This window comes from Stegostoma tigrinum, chromosome 12, assembly GCF_030684315.1.
Source record: "Stegostoma tigrinum isolate sSteTig4 chromosome 12, sSteTig4.hap1, whole genome shotgun sequence".
Taxonomy (NCBI): domain Eukaryota; kingdom Metazoa; phylum Chordata; class Chondrichthyes; order Orectolobiformes; family Stegostomatidae; genus Stegostoma; species Stegostoma tigrinum.
The window spans coordinates 24,122,597-24,142,309 of NC_081365.1; the positions used below are offsets into that span (position 1 = coordinate 24,122,597).

General features: G+C 39.2%; 1 protein-coding gene across 2 annotated transcripts in view; it reads left to right on the forward strand.

The window, feature by feature from the left end:
* The window catches only part of paxbp1 (PAX3 and PAX7 binding protein 1), a 42,040-nt gene extending 23,534 nt beyond the window's left edge, over nt 1-18,506 (forward strand). For both annotated transcript variants that reach the window (XM_048540252.2, XM_048540254.2), the window contains exons 10-18: nt 1,947-2,062; nt 2,418-2,617; nt 3,758-3,905; nt 5,732-5,853; nt 7,203-7,279; nt 12,950-13,016; nt 15,055-15,201; nt 16,729-16,883; nt 17,911-18,506. In XM_048540252.2, the coding sequence (XP_048396209.2) occupies nt 1,947-2,062; nt 2,418-2,617; nt 3,758-3,905; nt 5,732-5,853; nt 7,203-7,279; nt 12,950-13,016; nt 15,055-15,201; nt 16,729-16,883; nt 17,911-18,028 (1,150 nt within the window). In that variant the 3' untranslated portion in view covers nt 18,029-18,506. The remainder of the gene's footprint in view (nt 1-1,946; nt 2,063-2,417; nt 2,618-3,757; nt 3,906-5,731; nt 5,854-7,202; nt 7,280-12,949; nt 13,017-15,054; nt 15,202-16,728; nt 16,884-17,910) is intronic.
* The last annotated feature ends 1,207 nt before the right edge of the window (nt 18,507-19,713 follow it).

The window sequence follows — 19,713 nt, forward strand, 5'->3', positions numbered from 1 at the left end:
GGCACATGTTTGACAAAGGAGTTCAAGGTTATAGAGTGCATGTGGAAAAGTGGAGTTAAGGCCACAATCAGATCAGCCACGATTTTAGAACATAGAACAGTACAGCACAGTACAGGCCCTTCGGCCCACGATGTTATGCCGAACTTTTACCCTAAACCAAAGGGCTATCAAACCTCCACCCCTACTTTGTACTATCATCCATATGCCTATCTAATGGCCGCTTAAAAGCCCCTAATGAGGCCAACTCCACTACCCTCTCCTGCAATGCATTCCACGCCCCTACCACTCTGAGTAAAGAGCCTACCTCTGACTTCTCCCCTATATCTACCCCCACTCACCTTCCTCGCAATAGCTACCTCCATCCTAGGGAAACGTCTCTGGCTGTCCACTCTATTTATACCTCTGATCATTTTGTACACTTTATTGAATGATGTAGCAGGTTCAAGAGACCAAGTACTCCTGCCCCTGTTTTCCATCTCCTTATAAAAGCATAATCTTCGGTCCTTGGCACAAGCTCCACTCCCTAGCTGCTGACTTCATCTTGCCAACAATCGAACGCTGATTCATATTTGACCATGAGACCTTCTGGCCATACTTTTGTGCCATCATATAAGATCAACTCTTCCCACTTCCTTTAGATCACCTGATTGTGCTGATGCCAATGTTCATCCGTGCTTTTGTTACCTCTAGACTTAACCATTTTCAAAGCAAAAACAGAGTTAACGTTTTGGGTCCGGTGACCCTTCCTCAGAACAGAACCCGAAACATTAACTCTGTTTTTTCCTTCACAGATGCTACCAGACCTGCTTAACTTTTCCAGCAACTTTGTTTTTGTTCCTGATTTACAGCATCCGCAGTTCTTTCAGTTTGTAATCATTTTCAACATGCTCTGAATTGCCTTCTCACATTTTACCCTCCTTAACCTTGAGGTAATGCAAAACTCTGCTGCCACATTCCTAACTCTCATCAAGTCCTGTTTGAACATCAGCCTTGTACTGACACAACCTATGTTGGTTCTCAGCTGACACTTGTAACTTAATCTGGAATGTGGTAGTGGAGGCAGATCCTTTAGAGACTTTTAAGCGACTCTTGGATAGGCACATGGAGATGGTAAAATGTAGGGTATGCAGGGTAGATTGATCTTAGTAGGATAACAAGTCGGCATAACATTGTGGGCCGAAGGGCCTGTACTGTTCTATGCTCTGTTTCCACTATGTTAAAGGTGTGTATAAATGCAAGTTATTACGGTCCTCAGCTGGTACTGAGGCAGCTACATTTATTTCTACATCCTGCCAGGTATTTTGTACTGTGTCTACACCATGCTTATACACCATTTCAGTTGGAACTTCAATTAAATTGGAACACTCGCAATCCTGTTTAGTGTTTGTGAGCAGAAACTGCAAAAGGGCATTTTGTAAGTGTATAAAGAGTAGCTAATGACTAAGACTCAATCTTACATTGTCATTGAGAATGCAAAGAAAAATTGAAAATTCAAAAATTAAATGAATAAAGTTAGGGGTGGCACGGTGGCTCAGTGGTTAGCACTGCAGCCTCACAGCGCCAGGGACCCAGGTTCAATTCCCACCTCGGGCGACTGTCTGTGTGGAGTTTGCATGTTCTCCCCGTGTCTGTGTGGGTGTCCTCCGGTTGCTCTGGTTTCCTCCCACAGTCCAAAGATGTGCAGGTTAGGTGGATTGAGCATGCTAAATTGCCCGTAGTGTTCAGGGGTGTGTGGGTTATAGGGGGATGGGTCTGGGTGGGATGCTTCAAGGGGCGGTGTGGACTTGTTGGGCCGAAGGGCCTGTTTCCACATTGTAGGGAATCTAATCTTTATATATTTTTGAGACATTCTATAGTTCTGAGTTCTTAGAAGAACAGAAATGAATGTTTAAGCAAACGGTCCTGATGGAAATGTGACGCATTACTTCTGAATTCTTATTAATTAGAGCACGTCGAAGACTGGCTAGAGAACAAGCAGGAAAGATGGCAGAACATCATGAAGGTCTATCAAGTGATGATGAAGAAACTTCCACAGATATCAACAGTTTTAATATGGAAAACGGTACGCCTATTGCAAAATGTTCTGAAATTGCACTCCATTACAAAATCAAGGAAGGAAATGCTTTGAAAACTGTATACTTTAGAATATTGTTGATAAAGCATGTTATATAGAAAAAGTCACCCTGTCACATTAGGAACTGTAATCCATTGCAAGGGTTGAATTTATTTGCATTAATTTACTGTTTGTCTGTTTTCATAATTTTGTGGAACAGTTTATCCCAGGGCTGCTTCATTTTGTGTGTGTGTGTGTGTGTGTGTGTGTGTGTGTGTGTGTGTGTGTGTGTGTAAGTGTTAAAATATACACGTAACATCCATTTTTTTCAATGAACATTTCAAAATGCTAACATCTTTTGTAGATCGAATTGTTAATGAATCAAGAAAAGTGTTTGAAGACGTCCTAGATGATTTCTGTACACTTGACTGCATTAAGACACGATTTGAAGTCTGGCGAAAAATGTATTATGTTCATTATAAAGATGCATATATTGGTCTCTGCCTTCCAAAACTACTTAATCCACTTATTCGGTTGCAACTCATCCAATGGAATCCTTTTGAGGTGAGACCTGAAAGTTGCTTGGGTTAAAAAAAAGTTGTGGCTCTGAAGTGTTCTGAATTTACTAAAAGCTTGTATAGTGGAGAATTGTTTTTGCTTTGGGAATGTAATCTTTCCCAGTTTCCCACCAGGAGAGATAAAAACTTGCTTGGTGAATCATCTGGGGTGTCCTTCAGCATTTTGATGTGGATTGTGAGAGATTAGCACTGGTAGAACAGAGCCTGCAAGGATTTAAGGAATAGTGTGCAGCTGACAAGGAATGGAGTGAAAAGGACATGAATAAAATTATCTGTGTAATTTATCCATAAATAGGCCTATATGTTTGTTTGAATAAATGTACTGTTGACTGAAGAAGACAGTAAAATGAAGAGTAGTCACTTCTAGTATTGGTAATGGGATTGAATTTAGGCCACAGAAATTTGGCAACTTTTCTTTCATATTTGTGTAACTACAGATCATGTGTCACCTGCTGTGAAATGGTGACTGATTCTATCTCAGCAAAGTCATACTGATTGTCTTGTTCACATGGTTTGTGAAGGGAGTGAAGATCCAAAATAAGAGGGGGTTTTCTCTGTGAGCTGACACTTCAACTGAATATTTTCTGCAAGTGATTTCAAACACTTTTTACCTGCCTCGAGTAGTGTACCCTGTCTTTATGATTAATATATTTTGTCTGTCAGGTGAATGTAGTTTTACCCATCTCTCTAGACTAATCTGAATGCCTCCTTTCAATGCCCTAGCACATGACATTTCAACCTGATTTGATGGGTCTGAATTCTTTTCTGAAACCACCTAATGAAGTCTGGTTTGCATATCAATTTTCATTGAAAAAGTCTCATAACCATCCTGAAAATTCATGTAACATTTTCTGCTTTATTATTCATTTGTTATGTGGGTATCCCTCATTAGGCCAGCATTTGTTTTCCAACCCTAATTGCCTTTGAGAAGGTTGCAGTAAGGTAAACTATCTTCTTGAATTGCTGCCTTTACTGCAAGGAGGAATTTGGTAAAATCTGTTTACTTCAAACTGCAAAGTGTGCATTTTTCAGATAAGTAAATGGCACTTGATAATTGTTTCAAAGCTTTATTTGTGTTGTATCAAGTAGATAAACACGCATTGCATAATCACTGTTTTTCTAATAGCCAAATTGTCGTGACTTTGAAAGTATGCTGTGGTTCGAATCTTTGCTGTTTTATGGATGTGAAGAGGGACAGGATCCACAGATGGACGATGTTGACACGTACCTGTTGCCTGCGATTGTAGAAAAAGTGGTTTTACCAAAACTAACAGGTAATTAAAGCTTTAATAATAGGAATTACCTTAACAAATGGTTTATCTGAATGACATGTCCTCTAAATTGCCCAACATTTCGTCGGTTCAGCATTGTTATCTATTTTTTCCCAATTGGGTATTAAAGTAGTTGCTATGATAAATTGCAAGTATCTTTACAAATTTAATTTCACATTGTCGTTATGCAACGCGTTCCAATAAAGCATAAGACAAAAAATGCAATCTCTTGTGGAAGGCAGTGATACAATTGTCTTCTTTAAAATCAAGAAATAGTGAGATAAAGTATAGAAAAGTTGATCTTCATTTTAACTGGTTGCTTTTAAAGAGGTAATGATTGCATGACCTCCCCAATGTGCAAGATTTGGCTTTATTACAAACTGCCATCCAATGTTGCATTTCAGAAGTACAGAATGATTTGGATGAAAATATAGAAGATATGGTTAGTAAGTTTGTAGATGACACTAAAATTGGCATAGTAGACATTTAAGAAGGCCAGGAATACAAAGGGATCTTGATGAAATGGGTCAGTGGTATGAAAAATGGCAGATGGAGTTCAATCTGAATAAATGCAAGGTATTGCGTTTTCGAACAGCAAACAAGGGGATAGAGCTTATACAATTAATGGTAGGGCCTTGGATAGTGGTGTAGAACAGAGAGACCTAGGGAGAGTAAGGACTGCCGATACTGGAGTCCGAGATAACACAGTGTGGAGCTGGAGGAACACAGCAGGCCAGGCAGCGTCAGAGGAGCAGGAAAGCTGATGTTTCAGGTCAGGACCCTTCTTCAGCTTTCTTGCTGCTCTGATGCTGGCTAGCCTGCTGTGTTCCTCCAGTTCCACTCTGTGTTATCTAAGAGGGTGCAGATACATAATCCTTTGAAGTTTGTGTCACATATAGACAGGGTGGTTAAAAAGGTTTGGCACGCTCACCTTTTTGCTCAGTCCTTTGAGTATAGGAGATGGGAAGTCATGCTTAGGTTGTACAGGACATTGGTGAGGCCTATCTGGAATACTGTGTCCGGTTCTGGTTGGCCTATTAGAGGAAGAATATTTTTAAGCTAGAGATGGCTCAGTAGGGATTTAGCAGGATATTGCCAGGTATGGAAGGTTTGATTTATATATAAATACTGGCTAGGCCGGAATATTTTTCACTGGAGTGTATGAGCTTGAGAGCTGACCTGATAGAAGTTTCTAAAATAAAATGAGAGGCATATATAGAGTTAATGGTAGTTGTCTTTTCCCTAGGATGGGAGATTTCAAGACTGGGCACACATTTTTAAGGTGAGAGGGGATTTTAAAAGACATGATGGGAAAATTTTTTACACAGAGGATGGTTTGCGTGTGGAATGAACTTCCTGCGGAGGTAGTGGATGTGGGTACAATTAGAACGTTTAAAAGACATTTGGATAGGTACATGAATAGGAAAAGCTTGGAAGGATATGAACCAGGAGCAGGCAGCTGAGACTCGTTTAATTTGGGATTATGTTCAGTCTGGATTGGTTGGACCGAAGGATCTGTTTCCGTATGACTCTGATCCTAATTACTGCAAAAGTAATGGGTTGTTGTGTTAAAGGAAAAGTAAAATTGTTCCTCAGTAACTCGTTAATTCTGATACTTAAAAATGTGGTGATCCTGATTTTTTCTGACTGAGTAATGTTATATTTGCATGAGAAGTATAACGTTGATATTAACATTGCACTTGGTTTCAGTCCTTATCCATAATCAAAATTAATTGTGCGCCTTTCAAGCAATTTTTATTGAGTCTAAATAGTAGAATACCAGAAAATCTCAAGCAGGAAAAAAATGTTTTTTTTAATCCTCATCCTAGGTCTAGCAGAAAATGTTTGGGATCCTCTGTCATCGTCTCAGACATCCAGACTAGTCAAATTAATACTGAAGTTAGTTGAAGGATACCCTTCAGTAGTAAATGGAGAAAATAAATACACGCAGGTATGTTTTGTTGTCTTTTCTGTTCATCCTCTTCTGCTCTGATTATAGCAGAGGTAGTTAAGAGGAGATTTTAGAGAAGTGTTGTGTAAATGAAGAGAGTTTGTTTCTGGTGGCAGATGGATGGATCGACAGGGATGTATATTTTAGGTGGTTGATAGAAGAACCGTAGGTGGCATAAACATATTTTTCCCCAGAAAGTTGTTACCTTGAAAGGCTGACAGGAACAACTTTAAGAATAACTTTCAAAAGAGAACTAGATTAAGAAAAATGGATAAAAGATAGAAGAGTAATGAACAGAGGAATGGGATGTTTGGCTAGCTGATCGCAAAAATGGCATAATGGCCAAATTGCACCTATCTGCATAATCTGAGATAGATAGAACATAGACATAGAACATTACAGCACAGGCCCTTCGGCCCTCGATGTTGTGCCGACCTGTCATACCGATCTCAAGCCCTACACTCAACCTACACTATTCCGTGTACGTCCATATGCTTGTCCAATGACAACTTAAATGTACCTAAAGTTGGCGAATCTACTACCTTTGCAGGCAAAGCATTCCATTCCCTTACTACTCTCTGAGTAAAGAAACTACCTCTGACATCTGTCCTATATCTTTCACCCCTCAATTTAAAGCTATGCCCCCTCATGCTCGCCGTCACCATCCGAGGAAAAAGGCTCTCCCTATCCACCCTATCTAACCCTCTGATTATTTTATGTGTTTCAATTAAGTCACCTCTCAACCTTCTTCTCTCTAACGAAAACAGCCTCAAGTCCTTCAGCCTTTCCTCGTAAGACCTTCCCTCCATACCAGGCAACATCCTAGTAAATCTCCTCTGCACCCTTTCCAAAGCTTCCACATCCTTTTTATAATGCGGTGACCAGAACTGTACACAATACTCCAAGTGCGGCCGCACCAGAGTTTTGTACAGCTTCACCATAACCTCGTGGTTCTGGAAGTCGATCCCTCTATTAATAAAAGCTAAAACACTGTCTGCCTTCTTAACGGCCCTGTCAAGCTGGGTGGCAACTTTCAAGGATCTGTGTACATGGCCACTGAGATCTCTCTGCTCATCTACACTACTAAGAATCTTACCATTAGCCCAGTACTTTGTCTTCTGGTTACTCCTACCAAAGTGCATCACCTCACACTTGTCTGCATTAAACTCCATTGTTATCACTGACTGGTAGTTTTAATACATATTTGACACATATCAAAACTTGTATGTTATTTTAATGTGTTTCACTTTAATTGTGTTAGCATTAATTGTGTAGGATACTGGCATGTACAAAAGTATCACTGGTTGTTTTAATTCGTGGAATGAATAAACCGCATAAAATTTTCTCAGACTTTACTAAAGACCATCATCTTGAGAATCAGGAAAGCTGTGGATGAAGATGTTTTTGTACCACTTTATCCAAAGAGGTATGTTTTGCTTTCTTCAAATGCGATTTTTCGATTACAATTTCTTGGATTTCAAAATATCAAATTTTAGTGTTCCTGCTGTATTTTATGCTTAGTTCACATAAGATTCTACTATTGCTTATTTTAAGCAATATATGGGATACTGAATTTTATGATATGCCCTTTGCATTAAGGTCGGTCAGTTTTTGGGCATGAAGTTATTTCCTGAATTTATGTTCAGTTGAGTAAACTACCAGAATTGGCTACAAAAATAATTGGAAAAATCTACTGAATTGTACAACATACAGCTGCTTGTCTTCATGATGCTATAATGTGCTGGCCAGCTATTTCATTCAGGCAGGAATGTAGCAAGATTTCTCATAGAACTGACAGTATATTAATTTGAATATGCACTTCTGATTGTGAAATTTTCCTGCTTACAATGCTTTATTCCACTAAGTTTGAATTCTGTAAGATACTGCAAACCAGGTACACAGTACTGTGGTTTTGATGCCAAATTGTTCCCCCAAACTTGCATTAAATCATAGAAGTGCGCAACTTCTGGTTGATATAGTTAGATGATAACTAAATTATCTAGCAGCTTAACAAGGAAATTACATGCCTGTTGATCGCTACTTCAGTGAGTAATCCAACTGCTTCACGTTTATTTCTATGACCATCACCTTACTTATTAATAAATTGAGGTCCATAATTGTCTTCAGTGATGATCCTTTTATATTTCTCCTCCAATTCAAGAGAGCATTGTATTCGGGCTCAAAAACAAAGTTGCTGAAGAAGCTCAGCAGGCCTGGCAGCATATGTGAAGGGAAAAACAGAGTTAACTTTACGGATCCGATGACCCTTCCTCAGATGTTATCTGAGATAATGTTTCAGGTCCGGTGATCCTTCCTCAGCCTGTTGTTCTGAGGAAGGGTCACAGGACCTGAAACATTTCCTTGTGGAGTTCAGGTGCTTGCTAATATGAAACCAGTTCATTGTGTGTGTAAGGTGGTTGATCTAATTTAATGGGGCAAGTATATTTTTGTGGTTAGGGTTATAATCCTTGAGAACTGGAATGAAATGTGTGAAATAGCGTGCCTTTAGATTAATTGTTCTCCAGTCACATTCTGCATGTGGATTTTTTCCCACAACTTTTTTCTGTCTGTGTTGCAAGGTGTTATGCTTTGTATCTAAGAAAGTAGTAATATGCTTTGTATACAGGTAAAATATGGTATTCAAATTTTTGATGTAATTTGAACTCCCTCATAAACACTATCTTTATAAAGTCTGATCCTTGGGTAGAAATTTACTTGTCCCATGCTGTCATGCTTGAAGTCGGCGGGGGTTGTCAGTAAAATTGTGAAGAACTGATTTCCCCAACAGCTTCCTGCAGCTGGCCGGGCTTCTTAGGGCAGTGAGGTGGTTTTAGGATCAAGCAGGCCGGTGACCCATATTTATGTGATCCTGTTAAGCAGTCAATTGACCTCGCTTTTATACAGTTTTAGTATTTTCCCCAGGACACAGATTCCATGGAGGGTCCACAGTTTGACTATTCAAAGGAGCCACGAGTTGAGCAGCAGTTACCTATAACCTTCAGTCATTGCATACTGCAGGCAGGAAGTTTCAGGTGAAGCATCTGAAGGCTTTGAACCTTTTAGAGGGCTCACTGAGTGTGGAGGACTGAAATTGAATGGTTATCTCCTTAGTCCCCTGTCGCATATACAGGCCATGATATCTGATGAGAACAGTTGCACCATGAGGACTTCAAAGAAAGATGGCTGCTCAGGACTTCTGAGTTTGGCTGTTCCGGTCTGATGGAAAGTGGGTGAGAATGAGAGACTACATCAACCACATGAGGCCCAGCAACTGGCAATGATGGATCAACAACACATGATGCATACATGGAGGTTGCATAGTGGTAGTAAGGCAATTGAATGTTCAAAGAAGACAGTACCCAGCTCAAAAGGAGTACAGAGGCTAAGCTACACAGAAGTATTGAAACACAAGTGTCTCAAAAGATGGCATTTGTCAAGTTCAGAGGGGTTGTTAACATGCACCATGCTGCAGAAGAATTGAGGCTATGGAATTGTAATGGACAGCCATTGTCTGTCTCAATGAAGTGATTGTGGTGCTTGATACTGTACAGAGTCTTTCGGTCTAGGCCCGAAATGTCAGCTTTTGTGCTCCTGAGATGCTGCTTGGCCTGCTGTGTTCATCCAGCTCCACACTTGGTTATCTCAGAGCCTTTCAAAGTGTTGTCTTGGGCTGCTGACTGACTTCACACAAATATCCCATTGTTGCATTAAGCAACTAACAAGTGCTTTGTTTGTGAGGGCAGGGGAATGCGTAAGGTTTTTCACAGATTAGGCAAGTCAGTCTGGGAAGATACTTGGATTTGATTGCATGACAGGATTCCCTCTGGTTTGGAATTGGGGAACTAACAGACTGCTTGTGTGTGGTCATGACACTTCCCCCACAGCAGCTAGGCACTTCTGTGAACAGGTAGGTCTTTCACTCCATCACTGTTTAAAATGTCTGTGACTGCTGCAGAAGGATCCCTCAGATATATACACAAGGTTCCCAAAAACTTGAATTACTTAAAAAAGACAAAGTACAGCAAATGCTAGACAGTGTTCCGAAAAAGGCATCGTAGACTTGAAATATTAACTTTGGCTTTCCACGGATGCTGCTAGACTTGCTGAATTTCTTCAGCACCTTTATTTTTCAACTGCAATGATTTGCTTCTGCGAGACATTCCTGCTGCCTGTATTTTTCGCACTACCAGACTGTGTTTGTGATTAGATCATGGGCAATGGCTTCTCTACCAAATAAGTGTCAGCTGATGTCAGTGCTAAATCCCAAAACCAAAGCAGAGGACTACATACACCTGCAGACAAGAGTGAGCATTAAGTAGATAGTTGGCCTTCTAAAGTAATGGTCTGGCACTTCGATTATTCTGGAGATCCCTTCAATGTGGCCCTTCAATGGTCTCCCATATTGTGATTGTGTGTGCAATGTGCTGCAGCAGAGAGAAGATGAACTGGCAATGAACCATAGTGGTAGACATGCTGCTACCTTCAAGGAAGAGGATGAGTGAGAAATACACCTGGACCTAATATCCAGTGGCCATGCAAATACAAAAATGATGGCCTTGACCATTAATCTACTGCAAAGGATACATTTGACTCCCTCATTCTCAGAAATATACACAATTTCCCTGTCACACACATGTCATGAAATACACATCTCCAAGTAGAGATGGTGGCTTTTAATGAAGTTTATCCCTGTTAGAAGCCCTCCGATGATCTTTCTTCATAAGACAAGTTTTTCGTCCCTGGACTAGGCATGGGGATCTTTCTCTGAACTGTATCCAATACTAGGAGGAAAAAAAATACACATTACCCTGCTATGGTGCTGCCAGACCTGAGTTTTTCCAGTAATTTCTGGTTTTATTTCTGAATTCTAGCATCTGCAGATTTTGTTTTTTTTTTGGTTTAATAATTCAGAACATCAGGCGAAAGTTCTGGACAACATGAGTTTGAGTCCCCCTATGGTAGATGGTGAAGATTGCAATCAATAAAAATCTGAAATAAAACGTAGCCTAGTGATAAAAATGTAACTACTGTTGATTGTTGTAAAACTCCTGTCAGCAAATAAATGACAGCCTAGCCAGGTCATTATTACATGTTAAGGAGCATTAAAAGAACTTGAGGGAAAACTTGTTGACAGATAAAGGCAGATTGGTGGGTCTAAAATGTAGAATATTTTCTGAGTAACCCATGCTTACAATTTAAATTTCAGTGTTTTCCAAAACATGGGCCCTTTTTGTTTTCTGCATTTGCCCTTTCACACTCCCAGTTTTCCATGTAACATTAGTGCTCTGTTACCTGGGTGGGTTACCTGTTTTAACCAGATTAATTTTACATTTGAGATGTTTTTAAGATATTTTAGCTTTCCTTTGGAAACTAAGCAAAATATTGCAGTGAAAATGGTTTATATGTCAGTGTTGCTGTTCTCTAGGTAAAGACATTGTATATTTTCAAAGCAAATTGTATTGAAACAACTTTTGCAAAGAAAAGGCATATTTACTGTGAATGTTACCACTAGAAAGGGCAATGAGCACGCACGTGTAGAAACATAGTATTGCAGCCAGCTGACATCACCAGCTGTACTTCCATATGCAAATGCAGTGTATTGGCCATTTTAGCATCCAGATGAGAAGATTGATTTTTCCTTATCCATCCAGAAGGGCCCTAACTAGTATGGTGGCTATTTGACAGCCACAGCACAGGAATGGCAATTGAGGGGATCAACCTTGGAGAAGTCTCTGAATGGGAAAGCTTCTTTTACCTTGCTCTTGTTAGTGACGTCACCATACAGACACTTCCTGCAATCTGTCACGACCATTTGACATCAAGGGCCGTGTCTGCATGAATGGGGGCTCTTTTGGTATTATGGATAACCACAGCATTGAAAAAAATACCGTGAATTTAAACAGTCTGACTTGTACTGCTGAAATATATAAGGAGGATGTAAATGGAGAGGATCATTAGCCACCATTGCCGCTAACTCCAATGAGATGCCACCACCAGATAGATATTCCCCTCCCCTTGTCTACCTTCTGCAGAGACCATTCCCTCTGGGACACCCTGGTCCAGCACCACCCCACCACAGCCTCACGGCACCTTGTGTTGCATTCGCAGAAGGTGTAATGCCTGTCTCTTTACCTCCGCCCTCTTTAGTATCCAGTGGCATATACACACCTTCCAGGTGAAGCAGCGCTTTACCTGCACTTCACCCAGTCTAGTTTACTGCGTTCACTGCTCACGGTATGGTCTCCTCTATGTTGGGGAAACAAAGTGTAGATTGGGTGACCGCTTTGCAAAACATTTGTATTCTGTTTACGAAAAAAACCTTGAATTTCCAGTGCCTGCCTTTTCAAAACGCCACCCTGTTCCCTGGCCAACATCTCTGGTCTCTGGCTTGCTGCAATGTTCCATTGAAGCTCAGCGCAAGCTGGAAAAATAGCACCTCATTTTCTGCCTGGGGACCCTGCAGCCTTGCGAACTCAATATCGAGTTCAATAACTTTAGGGCTTGTGCTTTCCCATGTCCTTAACTCAACCCACATGACCAAACCTTGTTATCAGATTGTCTCCTGTTACGCACCACCCACTGTTAGTCACTAACAGTCCCCATGAACAGCTGTTTACCCTCCTAGCCAGATCGATATCCACTCCTCTGTCTGTCTGACTGTTCTTACTCCTTTTCCCCCTTGCCTTAACCCTACCTTCTGCATATAAACTGATATTTTCCTAGCTATCATCAGTTCTCAAGAAGGGTCACTCAACCCAAAATGTTAATTCTGATTTCTTTCCGCAGATGCTTTCACACCTGCTCAGCTTTTCCAGCTATTTCTATTTTTGTATTTGATCAACTTGCACGCCCCTGGTCCCATAGGTGCTGGTTAATAAAGCTTTGCCATGTTGATGTAACCATTTTATCTTTTTTTTAAATGTGCCTAATTTGCTTGAACTAATATCCCTCACTTTAATCAGCATTGATTTTACCTTCGTGTTCTACTGCCTTCACTCTGCTTCCAATCAAACTTTGGTTAAATCTGTAACAAATTGCATGTTTTATCTCATATTTTGTTTTAATATTGAAGTAATTTATTGATGTATTATTGTAGTGTGCTGGAAAACAAGAACTCAGGACCCTACCTATTTTTTCAGCGACAGTTTTGGTCAGCACTTAAGGTGAGAGATTAAAAATTGATTATTTTAATGTTACTGTTCTGCCATTTTTATAGAACCATAACTTTGGGGCTATTCAATTTGGGAAGTAAAGTAAAAGCATTGTTGAATTCAAAGGTATACAGCATTAGTCCATTAATCTAAATTTAGTGGCAATCTTACTCTGTTATTTAAGAAGGGTAAAAGAGATAAACTAGGCAGTTAAAGATCTGTTAGTTTAATATCAGCCATGGGCAGGTTACTAGAATCTTTAGCTGGGGATGGGGTGATTGAACATTTGCATAAATGTAAGCAGACCTTGGAGAGCCAGCATATGTTGCTAAAGAGTAAAGCATATCTAATTAACCCAGTGGATTTTTTTTCAAGAAGCAACCAATATGGCTAAGGAAATGCATTTGAATGCTATTTATATGAACTACCAAGTATCAAATAATATTCTGTGTAATCTTGGCAAAAATAAGCGTGTGGAATTGGAGCCAAGATTCTTTGGATTTTCTTGAAATTGGAGCCCCAGGTAGGCAAGATAGTGAAGAAAGCATTTGGTATGCATGCCTTTATCAGTCAGTGCATTAAGTATAGGAGTTGGGAGGTCATGTTGTGGCTGTACAGGACATTGGTTAGGCCACTTTTGGAATACTGCATTCAGTTCTGTTCTCCCTGTAGAGGAAGGATGTTATGAAACTTGAAAGAGTTCAGAAAAGATTCACAAGATGTTGCTAAGATTGGAAGGTTTGAGCTATAGGGAGAGACTGAATAGGCTGAGGCTATTTGGAGCATTGGAGGCTGAGGGGTGACCTTATTGAGGTTTATAAAATAGTGAGGGGCACGGATAGGTTGAATACTCAATGTCTTTTCCCTAAGGTAGAGGAATCCAAAACTAAGGTGAGGGGAAAGATTTAAAAGGGACCTTTTTTATCACAGAGTGGTGCATGTTTGGCTGTCAGACAAATTGGTAGCCGGTACGATTACAACATTTAAAAGGCATCTAAAAAATTATATAAATAGGAAGTGTTTAGAGGGATATGGGCTAAATGCTGGCAGATAGGTCTAGATTACGTTAGGTTATCTGGTCAATGTGGACGAGGTGAATGTTTCTGTGCTGTACAGCCCCATGACACTGACTGATTGCTGAAGATCCAATTGAAATGTTTTATTTCTGTTGGTTGGAATGTGAGTGTATGTAACATTCTTTAGGTAAGAAACTGAAGTAATGCAGCTAGAAATTATTTGTATCAAATGAAGTCCAACATGACCATCTGAAATTCAAAGTGTAGTGTATTATTTCTGCAACTGTTGCGATCCTGCAGGAAATTTGCTGAGATTTTAGACAAGTAACTTGCTGTGCAGATTTCTTGAACAATTTCTGTAATATGCTTCATTCACATAATACTGCACAGATTTTCTTTTGCTTCAAGGGACAATTTTAGGATAAACTAAGCAGTAGATTAATATGATCTGATTAATACGAATCTGGATTTGTGCCAGTGACAAGTATTAGTTCGCTCTTTCTCAATAGTTCTTAAATAATCTTATTGCATAACAAAATATGACAAACAGATTGCATCAGCTGCAAGAAAAAGTATTTAATGTCTTAGGGCATAGAATCCCTACAGTGTGGAAACAGGCCCTTTGGCCCAACAAGTGCACACTAATCCTTGGTGCATCCCACCCAGACCCATCCCCACTATAACCCATCTGAGCTACACATCCCTGGGCAATTTAGCATGGCCAATCCACCTAACCTGCACATCTTTGAACTGTGGGAGGAAACCGGAGAACCCAGAGGTAACCCACACAGACACTGTGAGAATGTGTAAACTCTACACAGACAGTCGCCCAAGGGTGGAATCGAACCCAAGTCCCTGGTGATGTGAGGCAGCAGTGCTAACCACTGAGCCAGCATGCTGCCCATTAATCTTGCCTATTACACTGGTATAGAAAATATTTCCCCATAGTAGGCTTCAGTACGGTTGGCTGCTTCATTTTATTTATGCAAACAATAGCTTTCAACTGAATTTATTATATGTTACTACTTTTTCAGTTTTTGGATAACATCTTGCAGTGGACTGGCATAATCTCACATCGAACATTGCAAGAGCTAACTGTGGACAGCCTTTTAAATCGCTACATTCTTCTCGCTCTTCAGAACTCAGATCCTGGAGATGACAGCTTGAAGAAATGCCAGAGTGTAAGTAAACTGAAGTACACGCTGAAAAGTTTTAAGGATCCCCAGGAAGTTTCTTTGCTATTATTTTAGTTTTCGTCAGCTTGATATCAATACTTGTAAACTGTATGACAACATAGAGTTGAACATTTGATTCCATGTTTCACCTTTGTACCTGTTTTGAATTTCCCATGCAATATTTAAAATTACATTACAATTGCATTACAATTTATGTTACAAAATAAAGAGTTTGCATTAGGTAATACATTCAGAATTTGCCAACCCACTTTTACAGCTACTCCAATGATGTGTTTTAAATGTAACAACGGAAAGCACCACAAACATTTAGGACATAGAAGTATCCCATAGATGAGGTCTACTTCTGGTATTTTGGTTGAAGGATAAATTTGGTCAGAACACAGGTAAAATTCGTCTACTGCTCTTGAAATAGTGATCGGATCTTGAAAGGATAGATGGGACCTGGATTTACTGTCTCTTCCAAAAACTGGTGCCGAATAGTATAATGCTCCGGTGGTAGTGCACTGTAGTGTCAAGCTGGATTTTGTCCTTTTGTCTACAGAATGGGTCTTGAATCCAAAGCCTGCTGATTGTGATGATAGAGTGCTACCACTGAGTAACAGCTGATATTGTTGCTCACTGATGGGTACCAGATGTTGAACAGATCATACTGCCACATCTCTTATGCCTTCATTGCTTTATTTTAATTGTTACATTTGCTCAAATGTGACTCTCAGACATACTTATTCATGGAATTACAAACATAACAAGAGACATAGCTATACTTTTAATATTAGAGGCTGTTATAAGATTTTTGTTTTAAAAGCTGTGGGTTACTTGAGTTTATGAATAGAAGGATAGAATGTAAAAGCAGTGTGTTCAGAATAGAACTCTTAAATCACAGTTGTCCCTCAGCTAGGGTATTGTGGGTGATTATTTTGGGTACCACAAACTGCAGGATGATATAAAAGCGTTAGATGTGGGTACAAAACAGGTTTACTAATGTTGAACATTTATGAACAATGGTTTGAAAAGCTTTGCTGTTAGTACAGAGATGGTGAAGAGCACAACTCAACAAGATTTTCAAAATGGGTTGGATGGAGTAGATAGAAAAAAATTATTCTCTCTGATGAGAGCATGAATTACCAGATGTATTCAAAGTCGTTGACGTAGCATCCAATGGAATAAGGTTTCTTTTCTTCATTTGTATTGCCAGGATTTAGAATTTTCTGCTGAAAATGTGATGGAAACATTTCATTAATAATTTTCAAAGGGGTTTGGAATGTTACTTGATGGGGGTCATGCAGGGTAGAAAGTGAGGGAGTAAGCGTAAGTGCTGTTTCAAAGCCAGCAGAGGCAGCGTGGACACCTCCTGTGCTGTACATTTCTATGTTTCTCCTTGTATCGTGAGCTAATATAGTGTAAAGTATACATTATACTTCGTTGTTTTAGAGTCATACTGTTTTTAAAAAAAAACTTTTCGTTTCAAGTAAAATGATGGTTAGATATCACAATGCTTCTTTTATCTCTTAGCTCATCACCTGTTTACCAAAACAATGGTTTGTCAACCTAAAAGGAGACAAGAGTATCCCACAGCTGGAAAATTTCTGCTGTTACCTTGTTCATTTGGCCGATACCATATACAGGCTAAGCCTTGGCTGTTCTGATGTAGAAAAACGTACAGCAAGGTAAATATAGGCACTTGTTTCAATTCACCATCCACAATAATGTCTGAATCCAAATTGGTTACTGGGATAAGGTTTGTATGTGCTACACGTAGACGTGGTATCAGTTTGTAATTTGACAACTTGCCTGACTTGTGTGGATGTACCTATAACAAAAACTGCAGCTGTTAAAGTACACTGCTCACCAACATCTTCTCAAAGGCAATGGGTTGGACATTAAATTTTGGTCTGGCTGATGAAACTGACATCGCATGAACAAATAAAAAAATAAATAATGCCATAAAGTAGCACCCCTTCCCTTAGGGCTGTTGTAATGTGCACTGTGCTTTCAGTAAAACCCACTTCACCTTAATGTGACAGGGGACAAATTTGTATTTTTAGGTCATTTTTTTTCCTTCTCACCAGTCCCATTTTGAATATTCTGGTACTTTCGTGTGCACTGTCCATTGCTAATGATGGATAACCTACTCCAAGAGCTCTGATGAAGGTAGTTGTCCCCACTCACTGATCCCTTTTTTTGGTAAATATGAGGATGGATCTAATACTGAACACCTGGGGTTTACCTTCCTTCACGCTCTGGCACCTGACTTTATAGCCTCACCTTACAGGGCACCCTTGTTCTTTCAAATCTGATTTGAGCACATTGCTTTAAAACTTGGAAAGTATTTCTTAAGTATCTGAAATGGATAAGAGGAAATTCATTTTGGAATTTGCTAAAAACTGTTTCCTGGATGAATGCTGTGAGTTTTGTTTAAACTCTGAAGTTGCATCTACCATCAGTGGTCCAGGTTGAATTGTGGATGTGCTGAAGTACAAAATATTAGAAAATCTGAAGAATTAATTTGCCTACTTCAAAAACATAATGGCAGTAATCTCTGCTATCTATTTTGGTCCAGACTTTGTACACAACAGAAAAAAAGTTAATATTGTGTAAATATGAATGACTGTTCTGAAGATGATGTGTAATTGTGTGCAAGTTTATTTTTACTTTGTAAATGTAACTTGCCATCTTCAAATTAACTTACTCTAGGGAGAATATCAAACAAGTGATCAAAATTCTGGCCATCATCCATGCTTTGGACCATGCAACAGCTGTAGCAAATGAATATGGAGTGAAAGACATCAAGGCATTACTTGATGGGAAATGAGACTGTGAGACAGAACATGAACATTCCTGCCATTTGTATGATTTTGTACATATGTACAGATGTTTCGTAAAAAAAAATTGATGGCGTTGTTAATAACGTTTGTTATTTAATATTTTCCATCCCTTGTGCTCAAAGGTACAACCAAACTGAAAAACACTCTCTTTCAGCCAGCATCCTTTACGCAACAAACTGGGAATGTAATTTTTTAAATCCAACTGGGGTTTCTACCTTTTGAATATCCACTGACTTCTCTTTATCAGAAGCAACTGAATTTGCAAGATTTTAGTTGTTGTTGTCCAAATAACTATGGACTATAACCAGAGAAGATTACATCAATATACTGGGAACAAACTGTGAAAATACAAGTCCAACCTGCAGATAAAGTTTCAATTCATTGGGTTGCATTTGTTTAATTTAGCAAAAGATGAATGACATTTGTTTTATCGTTTTAAGAACATAATAAAATAAACTGACTGTTCAGTGTGTGGACATTGTGATGATTTGTCTGCTAATATAGATTTAACCCAAATTGACATGATAGATTTATTGAGGGAATACTTTTCCCAGGACCAGTCCCAATTAAAAAGAACAGACAATGCTTGCTAGGAACAGCAACTTACTTCCATGCGTGCTGAGAAAATACATGAAAATCCACCAATACCATTATTAGAACAGTTTCATGTGTGAACATAGAACATAGACCATTACAGCACAGTACAGGCCCTTCGGCCCTCGATGTTGTGCCAACCTGTCGTAGCAATCTGAAGCCCATCTAACCTACACTATTCCATGTACGTCCATATGCTTGTCCATAAATGTGACAAATCTTTACAACCAGGACTAATATGCAACTAACACTGTTTGTAGTGATTAAAAGTTATAACTCTTTGTATCATTAGGCTCCCTTCAGAGTTGAGCAATGGAAAAAGTGGTAAAATGATCTAATTTCAGTCCTAATAGTCTCCCTCATATCTGAGACTGTAACCCCTTGTTCTAGACTCCTCTCTGCTCAGCCAAGGGGCGATAATCCCTATATCCAGTTTGTCCAGCCCAGACAGAATTTTATACATTTCAATGAATTCCCTTTGTTCTTCTTAGCTGTAATGAATACAGGCTTAGTTGACTCAATTTCTCCTTGTATGACAAACTTGTCATCTTGGAATTAGCCTGGTGAAATAGCAAACTATGTAAAACACATTTGTTATCACTGACTTTAAAATCATTTACCAGTAACAAAATAAAGATTGAGACATGCACATGGATTATAGTAATGAAATATCAAGCTTAAAAGCACTAGTTTATCAAAACAGTGGAATATGACAAATATTCAAGATCCTGAGAATTCTTGTGCCCTTAAAAACACAGCTACAGTTCACTTAGGATTTCTTTCAAGTTACTTGCAGCTAGTTTATTAACATAAAAGTGGAAGCTCTCACAATTCTTGATTTCTAAAAATTTCTATCTACTGGAACTTCAACGTTGCCACTCTGTGGAGGAACAGAAGAACACGGAAAATTCATAAAAGCAACAAGTGGAGTAAAGAAATGAGAAGCATTGATGTGAAATAGGCACAAATCAATGTTCTTCCTGGCTGATGAGAAGGTGGTTTCAGTTTACAAGTCTAAAAGCTGTAGGTTTTCATTTTAATTTCCATTCAGTTTATTGTAAATTACCAATCTACAGAA